General features: G+C 37.7%; 1 protein-coding gene across 1 annotated transcript; it reads left to right on the forward strand.

Annotated features, from left to right (window-relative positions):
• Window positions 1-99: 99 nt before the first annotated feature.
• LOC121874468 (pre-mRNA-processing factor 19-like) lies at window positions 100-27827 on the forward strand. Its single transcript, XM_042378585.1, has 11 exons — window positions 100-166; window positions 5336-5485; window positions 7511-7652; window positions 9316-9454; window positions 13699-13893; window positions 14692-14814; window positions 15568-15663; window positions 20207-20374; window positions 21299-21437; window positions 23016-23220; window positions 25689-27827. Exons 1-11 carry the CDS (start codon window positions 148-150, stop codon window positions 25828-25830), a joined length of 1518 nt encoding a protein of 505 aa, XP_042234519.1. The 5' UTR covers window positions 100-147; the 3' UTR covers window positions 25831-27827.

Genomic DNA, 27827 nt, shown 5'->3' on the forward strand with positions numbered 1-27827 from the left:
AATTTTTACGATGAATTATACGTTAACTATATTAAAAGCGTTTGAATTTGATTTTAATAACTATAGTTGGTACAAAATATTTTTTCTATTGATTTCATATATCAACTCACTTTTGTAAAACATCTCGATTGACTACATAAACAAAACATGTCTCTCATATGCGCAAGTAAGTGGTTAATTTAAATCATATTTTCCCTGAAACTACGGAAAACTACTTGTTTAACTTGTTTCAGTAACACCTACAAGTACTTAGGTTATGACCAAGAAGATTAATTTTATCGTATATTTAAGAACTGTACAGAAAATTCATGTTGAAAATAAGCGCGGTATTCGCCGACTCTGTCAGCCACTGGATGCTTTGGGACGATACACGAAAAATACCCTTAAAATAACCTCCGGAAACCATATGTTATGACTTTCAATGATTATATGTCAAACATACTAAGCATACATTTAATAGGATGCATATGGGTGATAGTTTAATAACTCTGATGTTTATGTAGGTTATAATAGGCGGCGTTGTTGAGGGTCCAGTGTGTGGCTTCAGTCTACAGCGTGTCCTGGGTTTTGAGTGTTTCCAAGTAAAGGTTATGAAAAAGAATTCTTTCTTATATCTTGTATTTATTATTAGATCATTATGGTTGTTTTAATATACTGAATACAAATTTGTGGGAGAAAGAAGGAAAAGGATAAGCGGTAAATTTGCAGTTTTGTACAAACCCAGAATTTTTAATAGAAAATGTGCTTTTCCGAATTCCGATAATTCAGACAATTATAAGACACTTTTCTTCTATGACGTTTTCCTCGGAAATAACTTATATATGCCGGGGGTTCGACCCCAGGCTGTGTTTTCTTTCAATATCCTGGTTTTAAAACAGGATAATTATATAGGGCTCACCCGTCGGATTTTCATTGTTATATTATAGTGGACATTGTTGTAGTTTGTGGAAATATGTTAAAATATTTATATTTTTCAAATAAATGCTACTTAACATTTGTGGGTATGAAGAATAGACCTAACCAAACAAACCTACCTAACCTTACCTAACTTCCTTCGGACCCCCGTTATATTAAACAGAAAGAACTTACTATAATATGGTGAAATTTGAGGCATTTTCTGGATGTGAGATGATTCGGCCCCATCGGCACTATGCAACCCTGGCGGGTTAGTCCTATATATTAACTTAAACCAATATTATACAGGTATATAAGATTTTAGTATTTTTTCTTAAATTTATTACCATGTCTCTGAATTAAGTTTGGCTAATACTGTACAGTATATGGTTTAAACCCATCCCACAGACAAAGAAATACTATGTATGAAAGTTTTTGCTAATGGATATTGAATAGGCAAAGGTTATTTGTCTGGTCGTGTACCTTTACTGTAGTTATTTGTCCGGCATTTGTTCTAATAGATCAAAGCTGATAACTCTGATTCTAGATTGCTGGATTTGGTCACTTGTAAACCAAACCTAATCCAGTATTATTTTAGTTTCAGTCATCTGGGGAATCGGTTAGGTTACATTAGGTTAGGTTGGATAGGTTAAGTTAGTTTGGATATCTAAATACATGGATGACCAAAACCAAAGTTTTACCCCTAATCCAACCATGTTTGCAAATGGCTGAATTCTGTGATTTAGATCGTCAATGTTATCAACCTCAGCCAATTAGAATGAATGCTGGATGAATAGCAGAAGACGGTAAAGGTCAGTGACTGAACACACAGCAATTTCGTACAGTATTAAGTAATACTGATGAGCATTTGTATTCCAAAACACTTTAGGTTACTTTTCTCTGGCCTGGTGCACCACCTTCGTTGTCACTAGGATCTAACCAATGACTGTTGAGGAGTTGCTTAGATTTAATTACTTTAGCCAATCATTTGCGAGTAGCACTGGATCTGACTAAAGAAAATGTTGCTACCTGTTCCCCTATTGATATGTGAAAGAAGTGGCACCCCTTTTTTCACTATTGGCATAATAGTGCTACTATGTTGTGCCACTACTATTAATGGCACTACTCCCAGCACTGGACACTTGACACAAAACTGGTCAACAGAGCACACTACAGCTTCCAGTCGACAATCTCAATTTTCGTTGGACGTGTACAGGGCATTTATTGATTCTGACATTTCTCTTTGGAAACTGAAAAATAATCCTGAAGTCTTATTTACCGTAAGGAAATTTACCAAGGAAAATATACTGTACCAAGTGAGGCTACGTTATGGAAAAAATTTTGTGGCCATCTGTAAATGTAACTTATTTTTCACATTTTCTCTCAGAGCAGTAACAAAGTTTTAAATGTTAAATGTGAAAAATAAAATTGAAAAATTTAGCAAATTGATGGTTAACTATCGTATTTTACTAATATTGTTGTGATATTTGACATAATATTATTTTAATTGGTTTTTAAAGTAAAACATTACCTTTTTTCAGTTTTATGCTGCCTATTTTTGCTTATTTTACTTGTTTGTCCTGGTTATTTGCCTGCCTTCTTTAATGATTTTATGTGGCTGAAAATCTGGCCTCTAATGGTGATACAGAAATGATGTACAGTACAGCTCCTCCCCGACTTACGACCTACAGTGACCCCCTCGGTTAACGAACTCAATCCGTTCCTGAAGGTCGTTCGTTAACCGAAACCATTGTTTCAATGGGTTTTTGGGTAATTGGTTCCAGCTCACCGAAAATTTCCTAAATTCAACAAAAATGGTAGAAAAGTTCACTTACTTTGAGGTGTGTATGTAGAAGGCTCCTGGATGATGATGATGATGATGGGATTTAGAATGGGGTGGAGGAGAAGGAAGAAGAGAAGGCATTGGGGTGGAAGAGAAGTCACCCCATGGCGCCATTTCACCCATAAAATTTTAGCTCTCTTGGTGTAATTCAAGATTATTTTCTTTAAATCAACACTGCACTGCATTATATATTGTCAATATGTAAAATATATTTCAAAATGACCAATAATTTGCTTGGAAACACAGAAAAAAGCATTTAGTTGAAGAGAGTCTCAAGCAAGATGTTACCTCCAGTGAAAACAGAGAGAGATTAACGCCTGTTTGCTGTGTTAAGAGGCTGGATGCCGCGCATTAGACTAGTCACTTTACCTTCACTTATGTTCAATAATTGTTAAAATGACTAAAAAATTGAATATTAAACTTGTAAAATTATTGAATAGTATAAACTTCTTGATATTTACTGAAATAGTAAGCCTTAGAACCGATTAATGTATTGGCGGACTGATACTAAAGCTGGTTGCCCGGTCAGTGCAAGCGAAAACATGTTGAGGTCGGTTCGTAAGAAATTCGTTAACCGAATTTTTGTTCGTTAACCGAATTGAAGATCCTTATGGAAGGCAGTTCATTAACCGAAATTTCGTTAACCGAGGCGTTCGTTAAACGAGGGGTCACTGTATTCGACTTACGTCCACCCGCACTTACGACCTGCCTCAGTCGTACTAAATTTGGTCAAATTACGTATTTTCGAGTGTCAAAGTCAGTACACAGACAAAATTTTCATCTGTAATTCACTTTAAAATGGCTGGCAAGCTTAAAAGTGAGTATTTTGTGGTGCTGAGAAGAAAAGGAGACCCCCATTTTCGATTTTCTATGTGTTATTTAAGCATTTCCGACTTACGACCATTTCGACTTATGGCCTGGATGTCGGTCCGTAACCCTGTCGTAAGTCGGGAAGCATCTGTACTTTAATTGTTTTAATATCTAGCACTTAATGAACTGGAATTCTCAGGAAACTAGAATATACTCTGACAACCCTGAACTGTACTGTACTCTACAAAGTCATATTGCACAAGTTCTAGCTGAGTGAGTGTGTTTACTGTGGTGCTAAATGGAGCCTGTGGTCTTTCTCCGGCAGTTTTGGTGACTTCATTTTTTAACTACAGTATTTTTATATCCAGTTGTCTACATTTCTATATACAATACAGTATGTAAATACATTCCTGTACAGGATATTACCAGTAATGTTAACTTTGTTGAAAAGATATGTGTATTTAACAGTACTGTATGTCAGCATTTACCAGTTGAATACTCCACTGTTCTCCACACTTTTTAAGAATCCAGAATGGCAAAGGTCTTGAGAAATACAGACAGCTATGGAAGAGTTTACCGTATTGTACAGTAAAGTATTAATAGTGCTTCGAGATGTTCGATCATCAGATAAAGTTAGCTGATATTTTGGTGATCCTAATTTGTTGTAGATGAAATAAATTTTGTTTGTTAATGTAGTACAAATAATTATGGATATTGTTTAAATAACATGAAATTTAATAAATGAAATTCATAGCCTCTAACTCATTGTGCATGGATCCCTCTGAGGTGAATAAAATCGTCTGGTATTAACCAAACAAAATATTAGAGGTGGCGTCCTCGTAGTGAAGGAGTTAATTTCTGAAGAGGTGAGTGTAATCATCTGGCAATGTGGCTTTTTTTTTTTTAAACTACCTCACGGTTTACATTATTATTATGCAGTGTTAGCAGTAAATATATTGTAGTAACTTGTAATGCTACTGTACACAATTTTCTTGTGAGAGATCAATTATGCTATTGCAGTAGTACAGTATGCTACAGTACAGCTAAAACATATTCCAGAATCTCAAAAATTCCTCTGCAGTTCAGCTTTATTGAATTAAGAATTCCTCCTAATTTGAGGCATTTTAATATTTATGAAATCATGATTTGGAATTTATTATACCTCCTAATACAGAAATATTGCACCTGAAAGCAAAATGGCTAATTCTATTCATTTTGTAATCATTCCAGATGTTAATTATGCAATTTTTAATTACTGTACTGGACTGTAATTTGTGTAATTTTTATTGTAATGTAGTTATCTAATTACAGTATAGAAATACAGTACAGTACTGTAATCAGCAATACATTATGCAGTGAGTATTTATATCATACTGTACAAAATTTGCATGAAATTTTTAATGCATTTAATTCAGTCAAATTACAGCACAGTTAGATTTAGATTCAAGAACTAGCTCCTTTAGTCACAGATGAATACTTTACTTGTACAGTACTTGTGTTTATGTGACTCCCACTCCTGCAGTTTGAACCTCAACCCGCCTTGCGCTCTTGTGATTGTATACACACTTCTTCATTTTGGTTTCAGTGATATATTCAATGCATCAGAAAATTCGGTCTTCACCAAATTCTGAATTCTAAATTCAGAAAGGTTTGCCCACCCATTAACCCCAAATTATGAAGGGATCACTGTACAGTACAGGTATAGCAAGCATTCTGTCTGTTCACATCCATTATCCTACTGCCTAATATGCAAACTAAATTTAGGTTTTCCGGTTTTGTCATTTTCAGTCAGCAGTGAGGTGCCAGATCAGCCGGTGGTGTCACCTCTGTCTGGTGCTGTCTTTGAACGCCGGCTACTGGAAAAATATATTGCAGAGAATGGCACGGATCCTATTACTAACAAGGAACTCACAGTAGACCAGCTGATTGAACTAAAAGGTAAGCTCAATCTTTACTCCCAGTGTGGTGTGTACTTAACCCTCTCGTGTTCTTTCAATGCATGCGTTGCTAAGTGCTCCCGTTCAGCAGTATCTCACAGTAAATGCACCCCTCCCATAAGCAGAAATGCTGGAACAGTGGACTGGTCCTATCTACCACCTAAGTTCCTCCCACTAGCCTCTTGGGCTGGCAGATGCATCTCTAAGGTTGGAATTTGGGTCTGGATCGCTCTACCCAATATTTATTAAAATGGAAAAACCGTTCCTGTTTCCAGCACAACCTGCATCAAATACTGCTAAGGGGTGATATTTCCGACCATGGCCAAGAGTACCAAAGGGTTAATGGGGGTTCATTTAAAAAAAAATTAGGCAAATTATAGAAAAGCTGGAAAAATCATGTCCAGTGAAACCTCATTAATTCAAACTATTTGAGGTAAGGGATTGTGGAATTATTAAATAATTCTTGCATCTGGATACAACAAAAACAGATTTTAACAACAATATCCAAATATGTTGTTAGAGGACAGTGTAGGGTCACAGGGGGTAGGGCAGTGTAGGGTCACAGGGGGTAGGGCAGTGTAGGGTCACAGGGGGGCAGTGTAGGGTCACAGGGGGTAGGGCAGTGTAGGGTCACAGGGGTAGGGCAGTAGGGTCAGGTAGGGCAGTGTAGGGGTCACAGGGGTAGGGGCAGTGTAGGGTCACAATGGAGAGAGTACAGCAGTGTAGGGTCACAGAGAGGGTACAGCAGTGTAGGGTCACAGAGACACAGTGTAGGGTAGGGCACTGCAGTGTAGGGTCACAGGGTCACAGAGAGGGTATGCAGTGTAGGGTCACAGAGAGGGTATGTAGTGGGTCACAGAGGGGTGTAGGGCAGTGTAGGGTCACAGAGAGGGTAGGGCAGTGTGTAGGGTCAGTGTAGGGTCACAGAAGTAGGGTGTAGGGTCACAGAGAGGTAGCAGTGTAGGGGTCACAGAGAGGGTAGGGCAGTGTAGGGTCACAGAGAGGGTGCAGTGTAGGGTCACAGAGGGGTACGGCAGTGTAGGGTCACAGAGAGAGTAGGGCAGTGTAGGGTCACAGAGGGGCAGGGTCACAGAGGGATGCAGCCAGGGGTCACAGAGAGGCTGCAGTGTAGGGTCACAGAGAGGCACGGCAGTGTAGGGTCACAGAGAGAGTAGGGCAGTGTAGGGCAGAGAGAGTGCAGTGTAGGGTCACAGAGAGGGCATGCAGTGTAGGGTCACAGAAGGGTACAGTGTTTGAGGGTAGGGCAGTGTAGGGTTGGGGGGGGTGTAGGGTCACAGAGAGGGTACAGCAGTGTAGGGTCACAGAGAGGGTACAGCAGTGTAGGGTCACAGAGAGGCAGCAGTGTAGGGTCACAGAGAGGGTACAGCAGTGTAGGGTCACAGAGAGGGTACAGCAGTGTAGGGTCACAGAGAGGTACAGCAGTGTAGGGGTCACAGAGGGTACAGCAGTGTAGGGTCACAGAGAGGGTACAGCAGTGTAGGGTCACAGAGAGTGGCAGTGTAGGGCCACAGAGAGAGTAGGGCAGGGGCAGTGTAGGGTCACAGAGAGGGTACGGCAGTGTAGGGTCACAGAGAGGGTACAGCAGTGTAGGGTCACAGAGAGGGTACAGCAGTGTAGGGTCACAGAGAGGGTACAGCAGTGTAGGGTCACAGAGAGAGTAGGGCAGTGTAGGGTCACAGAGAGGGTACGGCAATGTAGGGTCACAGAGAGAGTAGGGCAGTGTAGGGTCACAGAGAGGGTACGGCAGTGTAGGGTCACAGAGAGGGTACAGCAGTGTAGGGTCACAGAGAGAGTAGGGCAGTGTAGGGTCACAGAGAGGGTACGGCAATGTAGGGTCACAGAGAGAGTAGGGCAGTGTAGGGTCACAGAGAGGGTATGGCAGTTTTTCAGTTATAATGTGCAGTATGTAGTAATGAAACTTATGTAAGAAAATGTGATGTTATTTGGGTCATACATTGTTTGTGTGATTATCTAATATAATTCATTTAATTTTTATTTTTAACAGTACCACCAGTTGCAAAGCCAAAACCTCCAAGTGCCACAAGTATTCCTGCCATCCTAAAGGCTCTACAGGATGAGTGGGATGCAGTGATGCTTCACTCCTACACACTTCGCCAGCAGCTCCAAACTGCTCGCCAGGAACTAAGGTTTATGTCTCTACAGTTTATATTTGAGGGACTCAAGGATAATGTTTTTCAAATTCTTGTTACTGACATTGAAATACTGGTTCAAGTATAACCAATTGTTTCAACAGTGTGATGAGGGAAGTGTTGGTCAACATATAAAGTGAAATACAAGTGTATTGCTTGGTTGTGCATCGTCCTACTAAAGGTGCACATGTTGAGGTATACTGAAGAACACAAGAAGTATTATAATTCCTGTGACAATATAGAAAAATCAACAGTCGTGAAAATTAGCTGTAAAGTGATGACAATGACACTTGCATACACTTATGTTTCCTTTCTTCTATTCGTCTTCAATGTCAGGAATGGATAACAAAATTAGGCTTCATTTTTGTGGAGATACTCATACATTATTATGACAAAATTACAATCAGTATTTGTTGAATTTCTCTGATATTTGTATAAGCAAGTGGAAATGTCACATAAACATATTCGAGCATATTGCAATGTTATAACTTACGTAAATCACCCAAAATAGTGCATAAACAGTCTCAGTAAATGGACATATAAAATGCATCTGTTCACATAACCTTCCAGCTTTGTATTGTTTACATATAGTGCTGCAATGCGTGAAGTTGCTACTTGGTGACTGCACCCATTGATTAATGTTTAATGGACGATTTATACTGTACCTGTATTGTAGAGTAAAACAATTATGGAGCACCATGGGGTAATTCCAGTTGCTGAACTTCATGATTATAAATGTTCAAATAGAGGTACTCACCTGCTACAGAGAAATGGTTAAAAAATTACTTCATTTTTCTGTATCCTTTTAAAACTCCATTTGAGAGTTACTTATATCTATTAATAACTAAAGTAATCAGGCCAATTCAACCCACACACACACTGCTAAAGCACATGTTTCTCTGGCATTTGGTAAGAGGTGAATACTGTACACGAATACACTCCAGGTAATGGGAAGAGGCAAGTGACCACCAGCTAGAACACTCCCCTAGCATAACAACAGCTCATACTGCTTCCTTGGATTAATTCTCTGTAAACTACATAGTAACTCCTTTCCTATTGAACGTTGAACCAGAATCAAACCAATGATTCCACCTCTTTACTCAGTTGTTATTTCAAAACCCAACAATGCTTCACATTTACTGGGGTAGACTCTGTCGGCCACTTCCCTTACAGCTTGAATCTCTAGCACGAGCAGCAATTAATAGGAGCTCCATATTTCAAACCCTCTCAGTTTCCTGTTGATTAGGAATCCTACCAATGGATGGAAACTAGGTCACTTATCTCCTCCTCTCAGCTACATAGTGGGATAGCCTGTAGGCCATAATGGAGTGACCTGTAAGATTCTAACCGGTAAGAAACTGGATGGAGGATATTTTTTATCAATTGAACTTACCTAATTCACTCCCAGCTAGCTCATATGCACCTCAAGAATCCTTATAGATACGGTATATCTTGTAATGAAGACCTTTGCAGAAAACCAAGCTCCTTGTTCCAGGACAGATAATGGTATGTTGTGCCTCAGTCCCTCATTTTTAAATGATATCAACTATCATTCTCTTCTCTATTATGAAGCAAACTTTTATCACTTTTATTTTCCAATTCGCTTCAAGAAATAAGGAAAACTTGATAAAACAATAAGATTAAAAATTTTTCTTGTCAGCCATGCTCTGTATCAGCACGATGCTGCCACGCGTGTGATTGCCCGTCTAAACAAAGAAGTAACTGCTGCTCGTGAGGCTTTGGCAACACTGAAGCCCCAAGCTGGCATTGCACCAGCTGCCCCTGCTGGACCAACAATTGTAAGTTCACGCCTGATTCCAGTATTAGTAGATAGTTAGCTATGTTTGTTTAAAGAACATGTTGTTTTAAAGTTAATATCTTGTTTCAACAGATAATTTATTTGTTTTGAATGGTTACTGAATGTGTCATCTTGCAATTATACATCTGATTGACATATGATGGGGCATAAAGTCTGGAGTGCCTGAAAGGGTAGGAGCAGATGTGGTAATGTTGATGAGTGATGAAAGGTTGAATTGTGTGATTGAATGCAAGGGGTTAGTCCCAGAGTATTATGTATCAGACTTAAAAGAGGGTATGAGAGGTAGGTAGATCATTTGTGAATACAGTATATAAAACCCTCAAGGAGTGTGAGAAGGGAAGAAGAGAGAGGCTTTGGGGAAACAAATGATTACATTGAAGTTTTCAATGTCAAAGATAGAGTATGAGTAATGAGATATTTGGATGCAGCAGTGGATGATAGGAGAGTTAGAACAAGTCCTTTTCTTGGATGAGCTCTCTGTTGATCTTCTGTGGACCTATCTGCTATGGCAGACAATTCCCAGCTGTCTCACTCATTGCATCCATGGGCCAGAGCTTATGGAGGGAATATTTTCTCTAGACAGGGAGGGAGGGCAGCTTCACCATAAGGTTGGCCATGTAGGAGAAGCTATTGCTTAGATGATGATTAACAGGTTAGCTCGGGCAGATGTTAGAGACTCAGCCCAAAGACCTCAAGGACCCCAATTGTAGTGGGCTGCTAGAAGGGGACTCCAGAATCAACCTTGCTTTTCTACCTCATTTGATTTGAAGCCTCCTCCTCCATTCCAACTATGATTTACATGTTGACTAGAAGGCAACTTTCTGTTGTAGTTCTCAGTTCAATTTAAATTTGATTGAATATAAGGATTCTGTGATTCCCTTGTCTTTTTATATAGGAATTATCTAGTTTGATGATGAATCATTGAGGGAATTTTTGCTATTATAAGGTAGTCTTTCTTTTCTCTTTGTTTTTAAATTGTTATCTTTGGCCTACAAGGCTTACTTTTCAGGTGTACTTTTAAATAATCTGTAAAAAAACATATGCCCCATGGATTTTACCAGAGGTTCCAGGATATGACCAGGTCTGTTCAGTGTGAGGGTTAGGGAACGGAACTTTGTCCTGGTTGATAAACAAAAGGCCAACTATCATTGGAGTGCTTAGTTGTCCTTTTTTTGGAGCTTCTGTAGCAACTCTTCCTTCCTCTTGTTTTGTTAACTTATGATACCCATCTGGCTAAGAAGGTCAGAAATTAAGGATTAATCCTGAAATGTCTTTTATTTTATTTTTATTTTTTATTTTGTGTGTGTGTGTGTGTGTGTGTGTGTGTGCGCGCATGGCACTCTTGGGTTGAAATTGAATTCAGTTGATTGTCTCAGCCTGGATTCATGTTAGGTCACACATTCATAGAGGACAGAGCCATTACCTTGCCTGAATTGGACATTCCTGACTGTAATAAGACCTACGGTCTGTAGAGACAACTGCTATGTCAAATGCTGGGTGCCTTTCATTTGAAGAAGATGCTGGCACAGGGGATTAAGAAGGTGATTAGTTTGTTCTTAGGAGCAACAGATTATTCTAGGTTGATTTTGGTGGAGTTAGGTTTCTGATGGATTGTTGGTAAGTTATTAGTATTGTGAGAGCTTCAGCCTTTGACAGAAAGAGTGATTTTTGGGTCAATATTCTTCCTTTTGTTCTTTATTCCAGCCACCCAGCAGTATTAATAGGAAAGGCTTGAAGAGTGAAAAAAATAAATGTAGAGCTCAGTTAGTAGCAATTTTTCTTTGCAGGCAGAGGGTAGTATTTCATTTGTGTACAGAAGCCCTTATGTACTCCACAATAAATGGATACTGTACTGTACAGGTGTACTGTACTTGCTGATGGTGGAAGAACCCTTTGGTGAACTAGGATCTTTCCTGTTAAGGGAGTGGGGTAATCTTACTGCTGAATGTTAAGAATCTGGAGATGAGCACTTGCTTGGCCAACCTCTATCCTAGGAGGATGAGGTGTGCATGAATGGAGAAAAAAATGTATTGTAGGATTTAAATGTTAATCCTTTTTTATTCAAAAGTGGCTAACTGTTTATTTTGTTTAGCCTTTTTTTTAATCTGCTATAGAATGTTACCCCAATCAATGCATCTGTATGTAATTCATTTGCATCAGTAACTTTTGAAAGGCTGTGCAGACAAAAAAATAAAATTAGGCTGAGATCAGTAATCAGCATTTTTCCGACTTTAACCACTGAAGTTATGTTGTTCTCGGTGTAAATCTTATGTATTGGACATGGGTGCAGGGTTACATCTGTCCCTGATATTAGTATCTCTTCTATCTAATATACTATAGGACTATCCGTTTGTCTGTCTGTGCAGCCGAAACGGCACAATCGTTTTTCATCAAACTTGGTGGAAAAATCGCAAAAAATTCATAGAGTGGATCAAACCTGGTCCCATGTCGATGGTTTCTTTGGGAAGGCATTAGTTAACAATTATATTTACGATGGAAAACGATGCAAGTCTACGGAGTTGGCGCACCCTCATTCGCTGTATGCTGTCAGCCCACGATTGCAGTTATCGTACGGCTCCCTCCTCCTCCCCCCACTTTTTTCTTAGCCTTCTTTTTTTTATGTTGTTTGGATTAGTAAAGGACAGAAGATGAGTAAATAGAAGAATAAAGAAGGGAAAAGAGAAAATAGTTAGAGATAACAGGTGGGGGGGAGCTGAGTTTCATCATGCGTCTGGATGCGCAGTTTCAACGTTACCAGACGACCTTACAGCTACAGTGTATACTTATTCCTGTGGGTGACTGTATATGGAAAAGAGATAATAACAGGATTGCATGGAGAAAATGACTACAATAGACACAGGATGAATGTAGACAGTGAAACAGACAGGAGGTTGACAAAAATAGACAGATTCATACATGCACAAATAGACAATATGGCAACTAACATGACAGACAGACAGCTGACTGACTGGTTCGCATTACACAAACAGGCAGACACATGCCAACAACGGATAAGACAGACACATTTGACGACACAAAGAGTACGGATGGGCTTACATTCAAACACCACGCAGACAATCAGACAGTTGGGATGGCAATAGACAGGACGGATAGACTTGAGACAGATTAGAAGGCATTTATAAACAAGAATAACATCAAATTGATCATAGCTGCGTCAGTGAGGGTAGGAGGTCCTACATCCACCAGCGTAAATAATAAGACGCATTGAAAACTAACACCCTCGCGCGGAAAAAACATCGATGGGCGGTCAGTCATGTGAGATGGGCCCAAAACTGACTATGATGACTTAACATAGGTGATGACTTAAGCAGATGGTGACTAATATAACCAGAATCAAGGTCACTTCTCTTCATAATATAATTTATCTCGGAATGATCATCGGTGATACATAATAATTTTTTGTTTTATGATTTTAACCTCTCCTTATGGCGAATATTTCTTTAATTAATTATTCTAACGTTTATTCTATTCCTTCTTTTAGTATATTAGATACTGTAAGTATCACGACCACGACCATGATTATAACAACCACGACCATGATTATAACAACCACGACCATGATTATAACACCCACGACCATGATTATAACAACCACGACCATGATTATAACAACCACGACCATGATTATAACAACCACGACCATGATTATAACAACCACGACCATGATTATAACACCCACGACCATGATTATAACACCCACGACCATGATTATAACAACCACGACCATGATTGTAACAACCACGACCATGATTATAACAACCACGACCATGATTATACCACCCACGACCATGATTATCTCATATACTATAGGAATAGCCATGTGTCTGTGTGTGTGTCTGTTCTGGGCAGCACAAACGGCACAATTGTTTTTCATCAAACTTGGTGGAAAAATCGCAAAAAAAATCGTAGAGTGGAACAAACCTGGTCCCATGTCGAAGGTTTCTTTAGGAAGGCATTAATTAACTATTTTATTTACGCTGGAAAACGATGTCGCTGTACGCTGCCATCCTTCCTGCGGTTGCGCACTAGCCAAGCACGAGCGTTCAAACTTTCACGCTTTGGTAAACTGTACCACCGGACTCACCACCGGACTCGCCACCGGGCACGAAGTGCCCACAATCACTTGTGTACAGTATAGTATATTGTAGTTATGTATTTAATGTTGTACAAATTAAATAATTTTTTATTATTGATAATTAACAGGCTGCCACAGCAGAAGCTGGTGGTGCAGCTGACGTGCCTAGTGAGGGTGCCGGGCTGACAGAGGAGGTTGTGGCTCGCTTGCAGGATACTGCTACTGTCTTGACACAGGAGCGAAAGCGACGTGGTCGAACAGTTCCTGAGGGACTCACTCCTGCAGAACAGATCAGGGGTTTCACCACCCTTGCTTCTCATCCAGTATGTAAATGATATACCACCAGCTTTTCTGTAAACCTTTTAGAAATTAATATGAATAATTGTGACAAATTTTGAGTTTATTTTTTAATCTATAGGTTATTGACAACTGATCTGTGAGTTTTCTGCACTGGAACATCCTGTGTCAGTGTCTGTTGGGGGTCTGGGTTTTAATTCATCACTGTACAATGGGTTGGCATAAAATTTCTGCATGACTTCTTGTCCGGGAATCATCAAGCATTCTATTGACTTAGATCTTCAGTCCAAATACTTAACAATGCTCCATAATATTTATCACCTTATCTCTGCCTCCAGTGCATAATTTTTGAAATGATTACATCTTTCTTCATGTAATATAAACAGGTGATGGAGAAGGTAAAAGTAGTATACCGTACAGTACTCTACAGTGAAGCCTTGCTAATCCATACATCCATGGTCTGGACTTCGCTAATCTGGACTGGGTTGTGCCAAGTGTGCCCACATGGTGTCAGTTCATGTTTATTTAATCCTGTGCTGAGTAGATGAGTGTGTACAAACAGTAGCATGTCACTTGTAGGCCCTCAGCTTCTCATCTGCCACCCTTCTGGTCCTTTCATTTGCATTCTTACTCTTACTTATGTCAGTTCAATAACCCCTGATCTACCTTTGCAAATATTTGAAAATGACTCGGAATAAAATGTGTTTTAAGATTTCCAGTGGGATAATTGGTAAAAATTAATTTATCTTGGTAGGGAGCAAGTTAAATTATTTATATTTATTGTAGGGTGAAAGATGTCATACTTAAAAACATTTTCTTTTCAGGGATTACATAGTGCATCAGTACCTGGTATCTTGGCTGTGGACGTGCACCAGAAAGACACCAGCAAGATAGTCACTGGTGGTAGTGATAAATGTGCTACTGTTTTCAATAAGGATACAGAGCAGGTCAGGATTTTATTTTCCACTTTCAAGTTGTTCAAGTTTTTTCCTATTGTAATGTAGGATGGATATAAACAAGAGTAAATATACTGTACACATAAATTTTTCCTGTATTCACTTATATATGAATTCTTACTGCAATGTTAGATGTGTTCTACTGTGATATTCCCTTATCACAACAAGCTCCTAAGTATTTTTTATCTATATCAACGTTACCATGGTCATTTCATACAACATAGCATCTCCCATCAGCAGCTTATCCTTCCCTTAAAATCACTCAACAGAAGGTCTTTGCACACACACACACGCACACACAGAGCTGAGTCTTGTTTGTTCACCCCCCCCCCCTCGCTGTACATAAATATTGTGGTAATAGAATGAAAATTTTCTCAGGGAGGTAAATTACAGGACATGAATCACACTGCTTTTCTGTCATAAGATATAGAAATTTCTTCTGAATTTATATTGAAACTGAAACAGCTTATTTGGCAAAAATTTTTCTGATATAAGTTTTACAATATCAGCAATATTATTCACATGGCAGAGCATTTTAAGAGCTATAGATTTTTACAAGTATAGTACTGTACTATGATTCTTATGAATCAAGGAAGATTTGCCATCATAGGTACTGCAGCATCATATATCCCCACTTTTTTTCCTTAATGCTGGTACAGTACAGTAATCAATTTGTTTTTTGTTTTTTTAATTTGATTTATTATTATATGTAATTGTAAACAGCAAAATAATCTTTCTTTTAAGGTTGTTGCTATCCTTAAAGGGCATACAAAGAAGGTGTCATGTGTGGTGTACCACCCAACAGAAGACACCATTATAACTGCATCACCAGATACTCAGGTGTGTTACAATATAAAATTACTGTGATTTATCTTCTGCTTCTCATTACAGTACATACTTGTTCAGGTGTTGTGTGACAGTTTAAATGTTGATACAATAAGTATCAAATATGGTAGTACAGTACATAGAGTCTGTGATGACAGCAGGAATTATGTTAGGCATAGTGTGTGGCTTGATGATTTAAGTAAGGATAGAGGTTAAAACTGACAAGGATGTTTTTGTCTTTTTTTTTTTTTTTATTTCTTGATATATTATTTTAAACTCATCAGCTCCTGCCAAAGCTCAATTTTTATCTAGAGATGTCAATCATCACATATATTTACATATTTTAATAAGAATTCTCTAAATATTTTTAACATGATGCCCTCCACCAAGCAGCTCTCTAAACTCTCCTGACTGATGGTTTTAGAGCAGTAGACCCATATCTTTGTGACTTTGGATGGATTTTATGGCTGTTCATCCTTCCCCATTGCAACTTGTTGGCCTGAAAAGGGGAGATCTTATAAAAGCTGTCTTCCTGTCCAGTATGACACTCACCATCTTGAATTTCACAATTGATTTTTCAGTTTCCAGTTGCTTCCTGTTGTGAAAATGATCATGTTCACTCTAGCCCTCATTTTTACAAACTGAGTGCCTTTTCACATACTTGTGACACTTTAAGGTGTAGTTAGTGGAGTTTCTCATGGTCTATGTGTTATCATTCTGATAAGATTGTATTAATAGTGTTAGTATTTGCCATTCGTAAGGGCTGTTTACATTTTTCTGCATCTTGTAAGTCCTGGTGGGCATTCTAATACCCTGTAGTGGATTAGCTGGTGTATGTGACCCAGATTTTCCAGACATGGTACCTCAGTTTACTATCTCTAACTTAGCACCTATTAATGTGCATCTTATTTTGGAGTTTTTCAGACAGTAGATAACCTCCCCAAGCTAGCAGCTGGGGACTGATCTTATGCTAGTTCATCCCTCCCTGTTGCAGCTCTCTGATTTAGAGGATTGGAAGCAAAGGTTCCCTAGCCACAACATTTTTTTCTTTTTTAACTGGGATTAGCCCACCCGAGCACAGGTCACTGACCCACATCGGGGTCTGGGAGGCAGAAAAAAAAGTTGAACCATAAGTAAATAAAAAAATAAATATAACAAAGTAAAACATATCAAGAGTGAGAAACAATATACGTATACTGTATGTTGTGTTGTCAAATTAAGGGAAAAAACTATTGAGACCCTGCAATTGTGTGTAAATGAGGCAGAAAGTCAGTCAGATCAGCAAACCTGGGATTTGGTTATTATGCTTCCAATGACTTTTTAGGCAGGAGTACCTCCCTGTCTGATAGCTGCCTACTACCTTGACATCAAAGTCAGTCTGCTGTTTTGGATGCAGCCTCCAATTGCCAGCCACAGTGAGCAAATGTCTCCTTCTAAGCTCTGCCTACTAGTTTTATATTGTTTGATGACCCAACTTGTCTGTGCTTTATGGAGGAGTTATTATTAAAGTAAGACTGATTACACCATTGTATAAGGTTTGTTTACAGATAAATATCCCTTTACAGACTGGTCTAGTATGTTAGCAAGTGGACTGGCTTTTGTACTTTGGTCTTTAATTGCAGTTACCCTGGTGGGGCAGAACCTGAAGCCCCCCCCCCCCCTCTCTTTTTCCACATAATTATTTCTTGTTCTTTTTGTGATATACAGTAGAGAGGCCCAGGACTTACTCTCTACAAAAATTACAGAGAGCCAACTTATGGTTTCAGGGGAACCACATGTTATTCCTGGTGATTGAATCAACTTACATGGAGTTTCAGCAGCTTTGCATTTGATATCCCTATTTGCTATTAACTAAAGGGTTGTATTTTCTTACATCTGATTTTCATTGTTAGATTACATGTAAACCCTTCATGGAATTTGCAAGGAGGCATGGCTAGATTTAATAAGTTTACTTTCATTAGGATTGGCCTTTGAAATCCTTCTATTAGTTTTCAGCAGCTGAAATACTCCTCCTTTGATACATTTGCTGACACCAGGTCATCCCTGCAGCCAACATTGGTTTTGCATGTGTTTCGAAATTGCACTCATTGTGCATACTGTGGGGTTAGCTCTTGTAAAACTTATGGCATATCTACAGCATTAATAATTTTACACCTATAAATTTCATGCTATGAATGATAGATATGCTTTTCAATGAGTCTGAGCCTTGATACATCGTACAAGTCAGGCCTTGCTAGGATGTCTTGTTTCCAAGAGGTATTAGTGGAGTAGATGGCAGACTGTGGGATGTTATTGACTTTAAGTTCTCTGTATATGTGCAGGTAATTGTCTGCTCACAGCAAGGCTAGAGAAACTCAACATTGGGGAAATGTCCCTGGACTGTGTTGATGAATTCCTGTTACTTGGCTGACATGATTAGTTTTGGTGGGGGTACTGAAGCCTGATCACTTGCAATTGTCAGAAATAGCTGGAAGAAGTTTAAGGAACTCCTGCCTTTATTGATGGCAAGAGTACCTTTCCTCCGAGTGAAAGCAAGAATGTATGTGGTTATATAAGCTTTGGGTAGAGTTCCCTTTAACTTGGCTAGAGACAGGGGCTAATACATGGCTGGTGTGAGTATTGATATTGTATGGCAGTAAAACATGATCAGTTAAAGAGGATGACATAAGTAGAATTAAGCAAGTTAAAATTATGTTTGTTAGGTGGATGTGTAATGTGGCAAAATTCGGTGGAGGGGCAGGCTGAGGTAATTTGGGCATGTGGAGATGATAAGACCAGTAAGGTCAAGAGATGCCTGAACTTAAATAATATGGAATTGGGGGGGGGGGCATGGATAGGCAAAAAATATGATATAGGGAGAGATTGTAAGAAATAAATTTAGAGTTAGGAACCTGACAAGAGAGAGAACAAAAGGCCATGCAGCATGGAGAACTAACTATCATTGGGTAACAGCAACTAACCCGTGGAAACCTGGAAAATGACCATAAAACGACAATGATGATGGGAACTGTATGAGGCTACAGTAGGCTCTCGCCAATAACTACTTCCACAATAACGTTTTCGACAATAACGGTAAGTTACAATAGATACCCATTTCCGATAATAACGTCTGGATTCTCTTGAATAACGTAAATTTCGCGGGAAGCGTCCGAGCGCATCAATGATAGCGTTTGTTTGCCGCCTTGTTGATGACGTAGTTGTCCGGTCCGCCTCACTCTCACTCACGCTCAGTGGAATACAGCGCTGCGCACACGTGTGAGTTTTTGCCTCTATAACCAGTGGTTGTTAGGGTTGGTGATCAATAATGGCTTCTGCATTTTTGCCTGTGGGGGCTAGGGGAGGTGGAAGAGGGAGTGATTTGCCACCTGAATGACTGGGAACTTTTAAAGTGAGGAAATTGAACTGTCCTGAGTCTACAGTGCGAAATATTAAGAGGAACTTAGAGGAGACCAAGAAGAGTATTGCGCTGGCTAAAAATATTTCGGTAGTGATGGAAATGCGAGGCGAGCTATGAATGATAAAGGCGATAGAAACAGGTTGTTAGTGATAACCGAGCATTTTCTTGTGAAATGGTTAGCTTGTAGAATGAAAGACAGTGCAAGTGTTCGCGGCCCTCAGATACGGAACAATCATCACACCAAGCACTTCTAAAACTCCCCCAAGCTAAGTGTTATATTACTCAAACTCTTTATTTTGATGATTGAATAGCAATTCTTTTTATTTCAGCTTACAAAAAGTGTTAGGAGGGCTTCAAGGGGGAAAAATGGGTGAAATTCTTGTGGCGGCAGCACCAATAAACCCTTGTTTACATGTATTTTAATGTCACACAAATTACGTTTTCGCTAATAACGGTGTTTTTCAGGCACCTATTAAACGTTATTGGTGAGAGCCTACTGTACATGTCTAACATTTCCTACAAGCTAGTGTTATTAACATGGTGCCACAATGAGATGAGTGGGATAGTTTCATCTTATCCCTCCGATAAGGTTGTAGTGACATTATTTCCAAATTGGCTTAGAGACTGGGGATTTTCTTACAAATTCAGTCAGGTGTAGTTGAGTGGAGTGTTGGTCTCCTAAATATGAAAAGGCTACATACTGTATGTGACACACAGGTTGAAGCTGGTTATATATATTGAATAATATTAAAGTTGATGTCTATGATGGGCAGAGAAATTTAAAATGTGGTATACTGTATAACTTGGTTATTAGTGAAGATTGAACAAGACAGAAGTCATGTATAGAAGAAAGGAAAAATTAAAATACTGTGAGATACTGTAGTGTAAGTGTGTAAGTTGTGGTAGTGTACAGTATATGATTACAGAACTGTACACTGAATTATTTAATGGAAGATGCATTTGGAATATGCGTAGGGCATCACTGCTCAATGGAAAATGAGGTGTCAATTGATTTTATATATAAATCTTTAGATATTGCATAAATGTGTGTTCTTACTTGAATTTACTTAATACTTTAGTATAAAAGTTTTATGTAATTGTGCTCACCACTTAGCAATCTTCATCTTTTATGTTCCTATTCCTAGAACCTTCTTTTCTCAGATCCGTGTATGGAATGTTGGCACATCCCAGACATTGCAATTGATCCGTGCTCACGATGAAGCTGTCACTGGACTATCTCTCCATGCTACTGGCGATTATCTGCTTTCTGCATCCCGTGATCATAACTGGGCATTTTCTGACATAAGGACTGGTCGTGTATTGTGTAAGGTGAGACCAAACTTTCTGACGTGGCCAGCAGATAGGAATATGTATTCATTTTATTCTTACTATAAGTCTTATCATCAACAGTTTCTTGAGAATGAAGATGATAACACCAGGGCTTGGCTTTGATTACATTTTTGGCAGGGTGCCCATTTGGGCACCCCCATTTTATCACTTTCCACTTTTGGGATGCCTAAAAGACAAACCTGGTTGTCCATGAAAAAAAAATATATATAATAATGATTGTTAAGACCTCAACTTGAACCATTTTAATTCTGGTAGAGGTTAAGATAGAAGCCATGAATGTAGGGTTAATACAGTGCAACACACACTGTTGTGGGCAGTTATTGTTGATGATGCAAGTTGTTACACCTGTTTAATTATTCACATTCATTCAGTCAGTCAGAATGAAAAAAGGAAGCTTTTAATATTCAAACCATTAGTGTTTAGTTGTTAACAGTCATGGTAATCAGACTGATGTGACCTCTGAGTATTTGTTGTCAGAATCTCTTACATTGCTTATTACAGAACCCCTATTGTAGGCTGCTATTGCAAGCAGAATTACATGAGGTGCTAGGTCATTTATTTGCATCAAATTCTTGAATTCTTTACTCTTGAGTGGGTCATACCGGTAGATTTAAGCCATTCAGCTGTTCTACTGAGAGTGAGCAGCATTTTTTTTTTTTTTGTATGCAACTAGCTGATTCTTTCTTGGCAGTGTACTACTTTTATAATACCCTGTACATCCCTTCACTTTAAGTACAGTACCGTATGTCTTGTTAATGATAACACAAGTAGTGAGTGGCTGTAAAGTTGTTTTTCTTCATTACTGTAATGCAAGTACTGTACTAATAGAATATAAACATTATATTTGAATTGTTAACATTATATATACTTTATGTACTTATGTCTTATTGTATTTATCTACAGGTGAATGATGCCTCCGCTAGCTCACCTTTAACTGCTGCACAGTTCCACCCTGATGGTCTTATTCTTGGCACAGGAACTCAGGATGCCACAATCAAAATTTGGGATCTGAAGGAACGTTCAAATGTTGCAAATTTCCCAGGTAAATTGTACTTCTGTATAGTGTATCAGAAGATTTTCTTTGTTTTTAATAACTTATTATGGGTGTATTTGTATTCAGGTGAGGGAAAAACACACTTCTACTTTTCATACATATATTGTTCACTGAATCTCTTGGCCACAAAATTTTGAGGTATAACATGTAGATGGGGGAGGGGGATTTAGGGTGAGGTGGATGAGGGTGGTGGTGTCAGATGCTGGGGGTGAGGGGCTGAGGTCTCCGTGTGCTACCATGTGTGTTTTAATTTGATGCTTCTGTGAAAGAGGGAAGTGGTTTTGGTTTTTATGTATGTACAGTACAGTATATGACTGGACTTTTGACTAGGGAACTAGCATGATGATCCCAGTCTCTTTGTGATAGTGTGATGAAGTTGTGTTTAGTACTGTATTGATATCTGGTCGTTCACTAAGGCCAGCTACGTATCACTTTTCTTCTAACTTTTCAACAAGTAATCCACTATCTCATTTAAGTACTTACTAAAAGTCTTAAAATAAATTAATTATTAAATATTCATTCAGGGCTTATATGGAAGGAGCCAAGAGAGATCTTGGGTACTTAAACATAGCAATAAAAATGAACTCACTTTATGAAATTAATTAATAGAAAACAAATTCACAGGGGTTAGGTTCTCAAAATGGCCGTGAATCGCCAAATCCATGAATAACATTCGTTGACCAGGGGGTACATTTTTACTTGTGTACAAAGAAGTGTATGTATTTTATTGTATATATATATATATATGTGTGTGTGTGTATGTGTACACACACACACACACACACACACACACACACACACACACACACACACACAAAACACATACAAACAAATAAGAATGGGAAAATCCTCTCACAAATACAGTTATCAGAAACAATTTTATTAGAAATGTGAGTCTACCCTCAGGTCTACTCTGTGCTTTGTTATTAATAAAGCACTGAGTAGACTCACATTTTTAATAAATTTGTTTCTGATTATTTGTGAGAGGATTTTTCCCATAATTATTTATTTGTATGCGTTTTGTGTGTCTACACACACACACATATATACAATACAGGTAAAGAAAATTACTGTCTTTAGAACGAATGGCTCCCTGTCCTGCCGCGAAAATGCCAGCAACTTTTAAACAACCAGCAGACATTCTTGGGTACATCCAAGGTGTCATCCACGAATAAAATTCCGCAAATTATCCAGGCGTACTGTACTCCCAGTCTCCAACAAACTCAACAAAATTCCACTTATACCTCCCAGTACAACCATCCACAAACATACATTAAATAGCACAGAGCACATCTCCACCGCATATGCACCTCTCTGAAACTATTCTCCCCAGGAAATGAGAATACCGTTCTGTATATCTTACCTCTAAATCAAATCACTGTCTTTACAAATCCAACTTACTCAAAATCCACTGTGTCCACATTGCAGTGATGCCTTGATTCACTACATACATGTACCGGTACTCAAAACAGACAAACCCTCAGTATAATTTGACAAAAGACCTTCAGGAGAGAGCAAGGTTTTTTTCTTTTTCTTTTTTAATAAAACATGTTAAATTTTTTCTAGGTCACAGTGGAGCTATTAGTTCCATTGCCTTCAGTGAAAATGGTTATTACCTGGCAACGGCTGCAGAAGACTCCACTGTAAGGCTCTGGGATTTGCGGAAACTCAAGAACTTTAAGACCATCCAGTTAGATGAAGGATATGAAGTCATGGACCTTTGCTTTGACCAGTCAGGCACTTACCTAGCTGTTGCAGGGACAGATGTCAGGTAAATGTCCAATGGATGAGGTTCTAAAAACATTTCTACTATGATACTGTAAAGAGAAATATGGATAGAAAATTTATAATTCAGAAGTTCATATTCAGGAGGGAAAAACAAAGTATTTGTTGGAATGGTATGGGGATGTGGGGATGGATGCACTAGAAGGGAGAGGAACGATATCCAGAAATCAGAGATGTATATGGTCGGCTCTGCAGTGTGATATTATGCCCTTCATAAAAGGATGCCATATTTAACAATTATTTAGATAACTTCAGACGATTTTATTCTTCAGCACCAAGAGGTTCCCTGTATATGAGGGGGTTAATTAGATTTTAATTTTACTGTAAATTCTTTTAACTGGACTTACTGTAACTGAAAGTCTTCTATGACCTGATTTGAAAACACTCCATTGTTTCCCTTTTTCCTGTGAGATTTTATCAAAGTTTATCTTATCCACATTTTCATTGTGGATCTACATGAATTATATATATATATATATATATATATATATATATATATATATATATATATATATATATATATATATATATATATATATATATATATATATATATATATATATGCAAGTAAATCACTGTAGGTGAGCGTGATCCAGGTATATGCTGATAACCACAAGGAAAAAGAAAACACGAAGTTCCCAAGCGCTTTCGTGTAATTCACATCTTCAGGATGAGTACAGTCTGCACCCCTGAAGATGTGAATTCACAAGGTTAGTGGTTATCAGCATGTATATATATATATATATATATATATATATATATATATATATATATATATATATATATATATATATATATATATATATATATATATATATATATATATATATATATATATGCTGATAACCATGAAATATCAAGAAGTTTATACTATTCAATAATTTTAAAAGTTTAATATTCAATTTTTAGTCATTTTAACAATTATTGAACATAATTGAAGGTAAAGTGACTAGTTTAATGCGCGGCATCCAGCCTCTTAACACAGCAAACAGGCGTTAGTCTCTCTCTGTTTTCACTGGAGGTAACATCTTGCTTGAGACTCTCTTCAACTAAATGCTTTTTTCTGTGTTTCCAAGCAAATTATTGGTCATTTTGAAATATATTTTACATATTGACAATATATAATGCAGTGCAGTGTTGATTTAAAGAAAATAATCTTGAAATACACCAAGAGAACTAAAATTTTATGGGTGAAATGGTGCCATGGGGTGACTTCTCTTCCACCCCAATGCCTTCTCTTCTTCCTTCTCCTCCACCCCCATTCTAATTCCCATCATCATCATCATCCAGGAGCCTTCTACATACACACCTCAAAGTAAGTGAACTTTTCTACCATTTTTGTTGAATTTAGGCAATTTTCGGTGAGCTGGAGCCAATTACCCAAAAACCCATTGAAACAATGGTTTCGGTTAACGAACGACCTTCTGGAACGTATTGAGTTCGTTAACCGAGGGATCACTGTATATATATATCTTGATAAAATCACACGGGAAAGGGGAAACAACGGAGCACCTTAGCTTTCGTCTTTAATCAAGACATCTTCAGAGGCAACTGAAGTTGTCTCTGAAGATGTATATATATATTGTATAAGTAAAAACAAAATGCGGTAAAGTACATTTTCTTTGAGGTTTGTATGTAGAAGGTTCCTAGTTGATGATGGGAATTAGAGGTGGGGGTGGAGGAGAAGGGAGAAGAGAAGGAAGTGGGGATGGAGGAGAAATCACCTTCCAGGGGAACCATGCTTGATGCAGTCATTTCACCAATAAAATTTTAAGTTCACTAGGTGTAATTCAAGATTATTCTCTTTAAATCAACACTGCACTGCGCTATATATTATCAATATGTTAAATAAATTTTAGAGTGACCAATAATTGTACTGTAAAAACATAAAAATACTCTGTGTTCAAGAGAGCCACAAGCAAGATATTTCCTCCACTGAACAGAGACATAAACAGACGCCTTGGTGGGTGAGTGAAGTGGCTGATGGGCGCACCAAAAACTAGTTCTCTGTACTGCAATTATGTTAAATAAGTGTTAAAATGACTAATAATTTTAATATAAAACTTGGAAAATATTGAATAGCACAACCTTCTTGATATTTACTCCAATGGGAAAGAATGTAAGCCCTAGAACTGATTACTACTGTATTGGCGGACTAATCTACCAGCCGATGAGCAAGCCAAAACATGTTGACATGTTTTCGTAAGAATTTCGTTAATCAAATTTTTGTTCGTTAACCGAATTGAAAATTCTTAAGGAAAGTAATTCATTAACCGAAATTTCGTTAACTGAGGCGTTTGTTAACCGAGGGACCACTGTATATATATACGTGCATACTGTATATGAGTTAGTTATGCATTATTTGTATAATAATAAAATTATTTGGATCACTGTCAAGTTTCCACCTACACACACAGGTGTATATCATTTAATTTTGTGATTTCTTTCTTCCAGAGTGTACCTGTGTAAGCAGTGGAATGACCTTAGGATATTTAATGACCACACAGCCATGGCCACTGGAGTTCGGTTTGGATCAAATGCTTCCTATTTAGCATCTACTTCAATGGATCGAACACTTAAGATCTATGGACCTTAAAGAGCTCAGACATACTTAGGACTTTTGTCAAGATAGGATAATCATGACTGATGACAATATCAGTTTCTTATATTTTTATGCAATGTCTGCAAGTTTTAGGAAGGTGAAAGCATTGTGTGAGTGACAGTCATTGTGTTTATATATAAATATGACTATGTGCTTTTCATCACAAGTTTGACCATTGTGAAAGAAGATGACAGCCATGACATGTAAGTTGTAACCATCAAATCATGTGCTTACATCTTGTTCTTATTAAGAATTAAATTAATTCAAACTAAAGTTTTGTATAGTTCCACTACAAAAAATACTGTAATTGAATACCGAGTAGGCTTCATTTTTCTCTTTTTTTTTTCAATTGCTTGTTTTGGATGTGATTGATAATCATTATCAGAATAGGCAGGTGTAATTCCTCTGTACTCATGAAAAGTTTCATCAAAGTTTAATGCCCAAGAAATATTGTTTTTGAACAATCTTTAAATCTTTCTTTCATCGAAGTTTCAATTTTCTGATGCTTCTCAAGAGAATTCTTGTTTTCACTCTTACAGTACAGTATAGATATGCAGTATGTTCTACTGAACCTTTTGATTGCATAAGCAAGACCATTTCACAGTTTCTTGTTTTGTTAATTTGTTATGTATTATGCTTCATTGTTGATTACTATTTTCTTAGTATTACTATGAGTGCATATGTCAGTCTTTTGGTAAAATACTGTATATGAAATATCTCATTATATTGGGTTTTCCCATATTCAAAAGAGGATGACATTCAGAGGGTTTCCTGGCAGTCTTAAACCCTGGTACTGTACTGTATATTAAAGTCAGCTTTAAAGCTATTTGTGGAGATTATGTGCTATTGTGACTAATTAAGCAGTGGCCACCTGTGAGCTCTAACAAATGACTGTGGAAATGATGCAAGTTGTTACAGCAAGCTTGCACACATAAGGATAATGCCAAAATCTTGATGGAAATACATTGATAACAGTATGTTAATAAGAAACAGTGGAGGATAGATAACAAAAAATAGTGCTCAATGAAAGTATAGTTTAATAGTGAATATACTGTATAAGACATATTATCTTTGGCCAAGGAAAAATATAATCACTGATAAAAGTGTTGTGAGCAGCTGAGGTCACCAGATCTACTTCTGTAAAATATTATCTGTTGTCATGAAAGTATAAATGCAAGATATACTGTTAACTGTATTAGTTTGGGGGAGGGTTGTTAGGCTTTTGATATACTGTATTTCATAAAATTTGGAATTTTAATTTTTAAACAATTCTGTCAATATGATTTAGTCAATTTAATGACTTGATATTTTATTTTATTTATTTTTTTTAAGAATTACAGATAGTTATCTTGATGCCTTTTTGTAGTGTAGGGTCAAGTTTTAAATATTAAGTATGATTGGTCGAGATGCTTGCCACATCATTCAAGGAACATAAGGTGATATTTGATCAGGAACTAGAGGAAGTGATACATTATTTAAAACAAGCCCAGGGTGGAAAAGTCTCTATTGTCTTAGAGAAACTACTCTTCACATGCACAACTCTGGTTAGGAGGGCAACTCTAGACTAGTAAGTAGAACACCAGAACAAGAGCTTGTCTTAATATTAAGTAAACTAAAGTCACTAATGACACAATAGACTGCTTAACTAATGTAGCAAAAGATGAAAGCTAAAAGTTGATTGATTCCCACAGCTGAAGTTATAGCATATGAAATACTGTGTGAAAAACTTGATTAAATATCCTTGAAGCAAAAGCGACATTTAGTGTAAGATGTTGAATCCGAATCACTCTTACTCCTGACAAAACAAATTTTTACCAGATATGAATGTGGGATGACTCTTTCCAAATTAAGTTATGTATCTTGTACATTGTGCCTTTGTGTTCCTGACTCACCAATAAAGCAAATTTAATGCCCCCAAACCGATAAATGTCTTTTAAAACTTATGTGACTTGTAACTGTAATGTTCAATAAATAACTGGAGGTGTATTTCA

This window comes from Homarus americanus, unplaced genomic scaffold (assembly GCF_018991925.1).
Source record: "Homarus americanus isolate GMGI-L3 unplaced genomic scaffold, GMGI_Hamer_2.0 scaffold11794, whole genome shotgun sequence".
In the NCBI taxonomy this organism is placed as follows: domain Eukaryota; kingdom Metazoa; phylum Arthropoda; class Malacostraca; order Decapoda; family Nephropidae; genus Homarus; species Homarus americanus.

Bases quoted from the DNA above. Each gene is read 5' to 3' on its own strand.
- LOC121874468 (XM_042378585.1), top strand. The intron at 7,653-9,315 runs GTTTATGTCTCT...TTTTCTTGTCAG, and splicing joins ACTGCTCGCCAGGAACTAAG to CCATGCTCTGTATCAGCACG. The intron at 21,438-23,015 runs GTAAATTGTACT...AATTTTTTCTAG, and splicing joins AAATGTTGCAAATTTCCCAG to GTCACAGTGGAGCTATTAGT.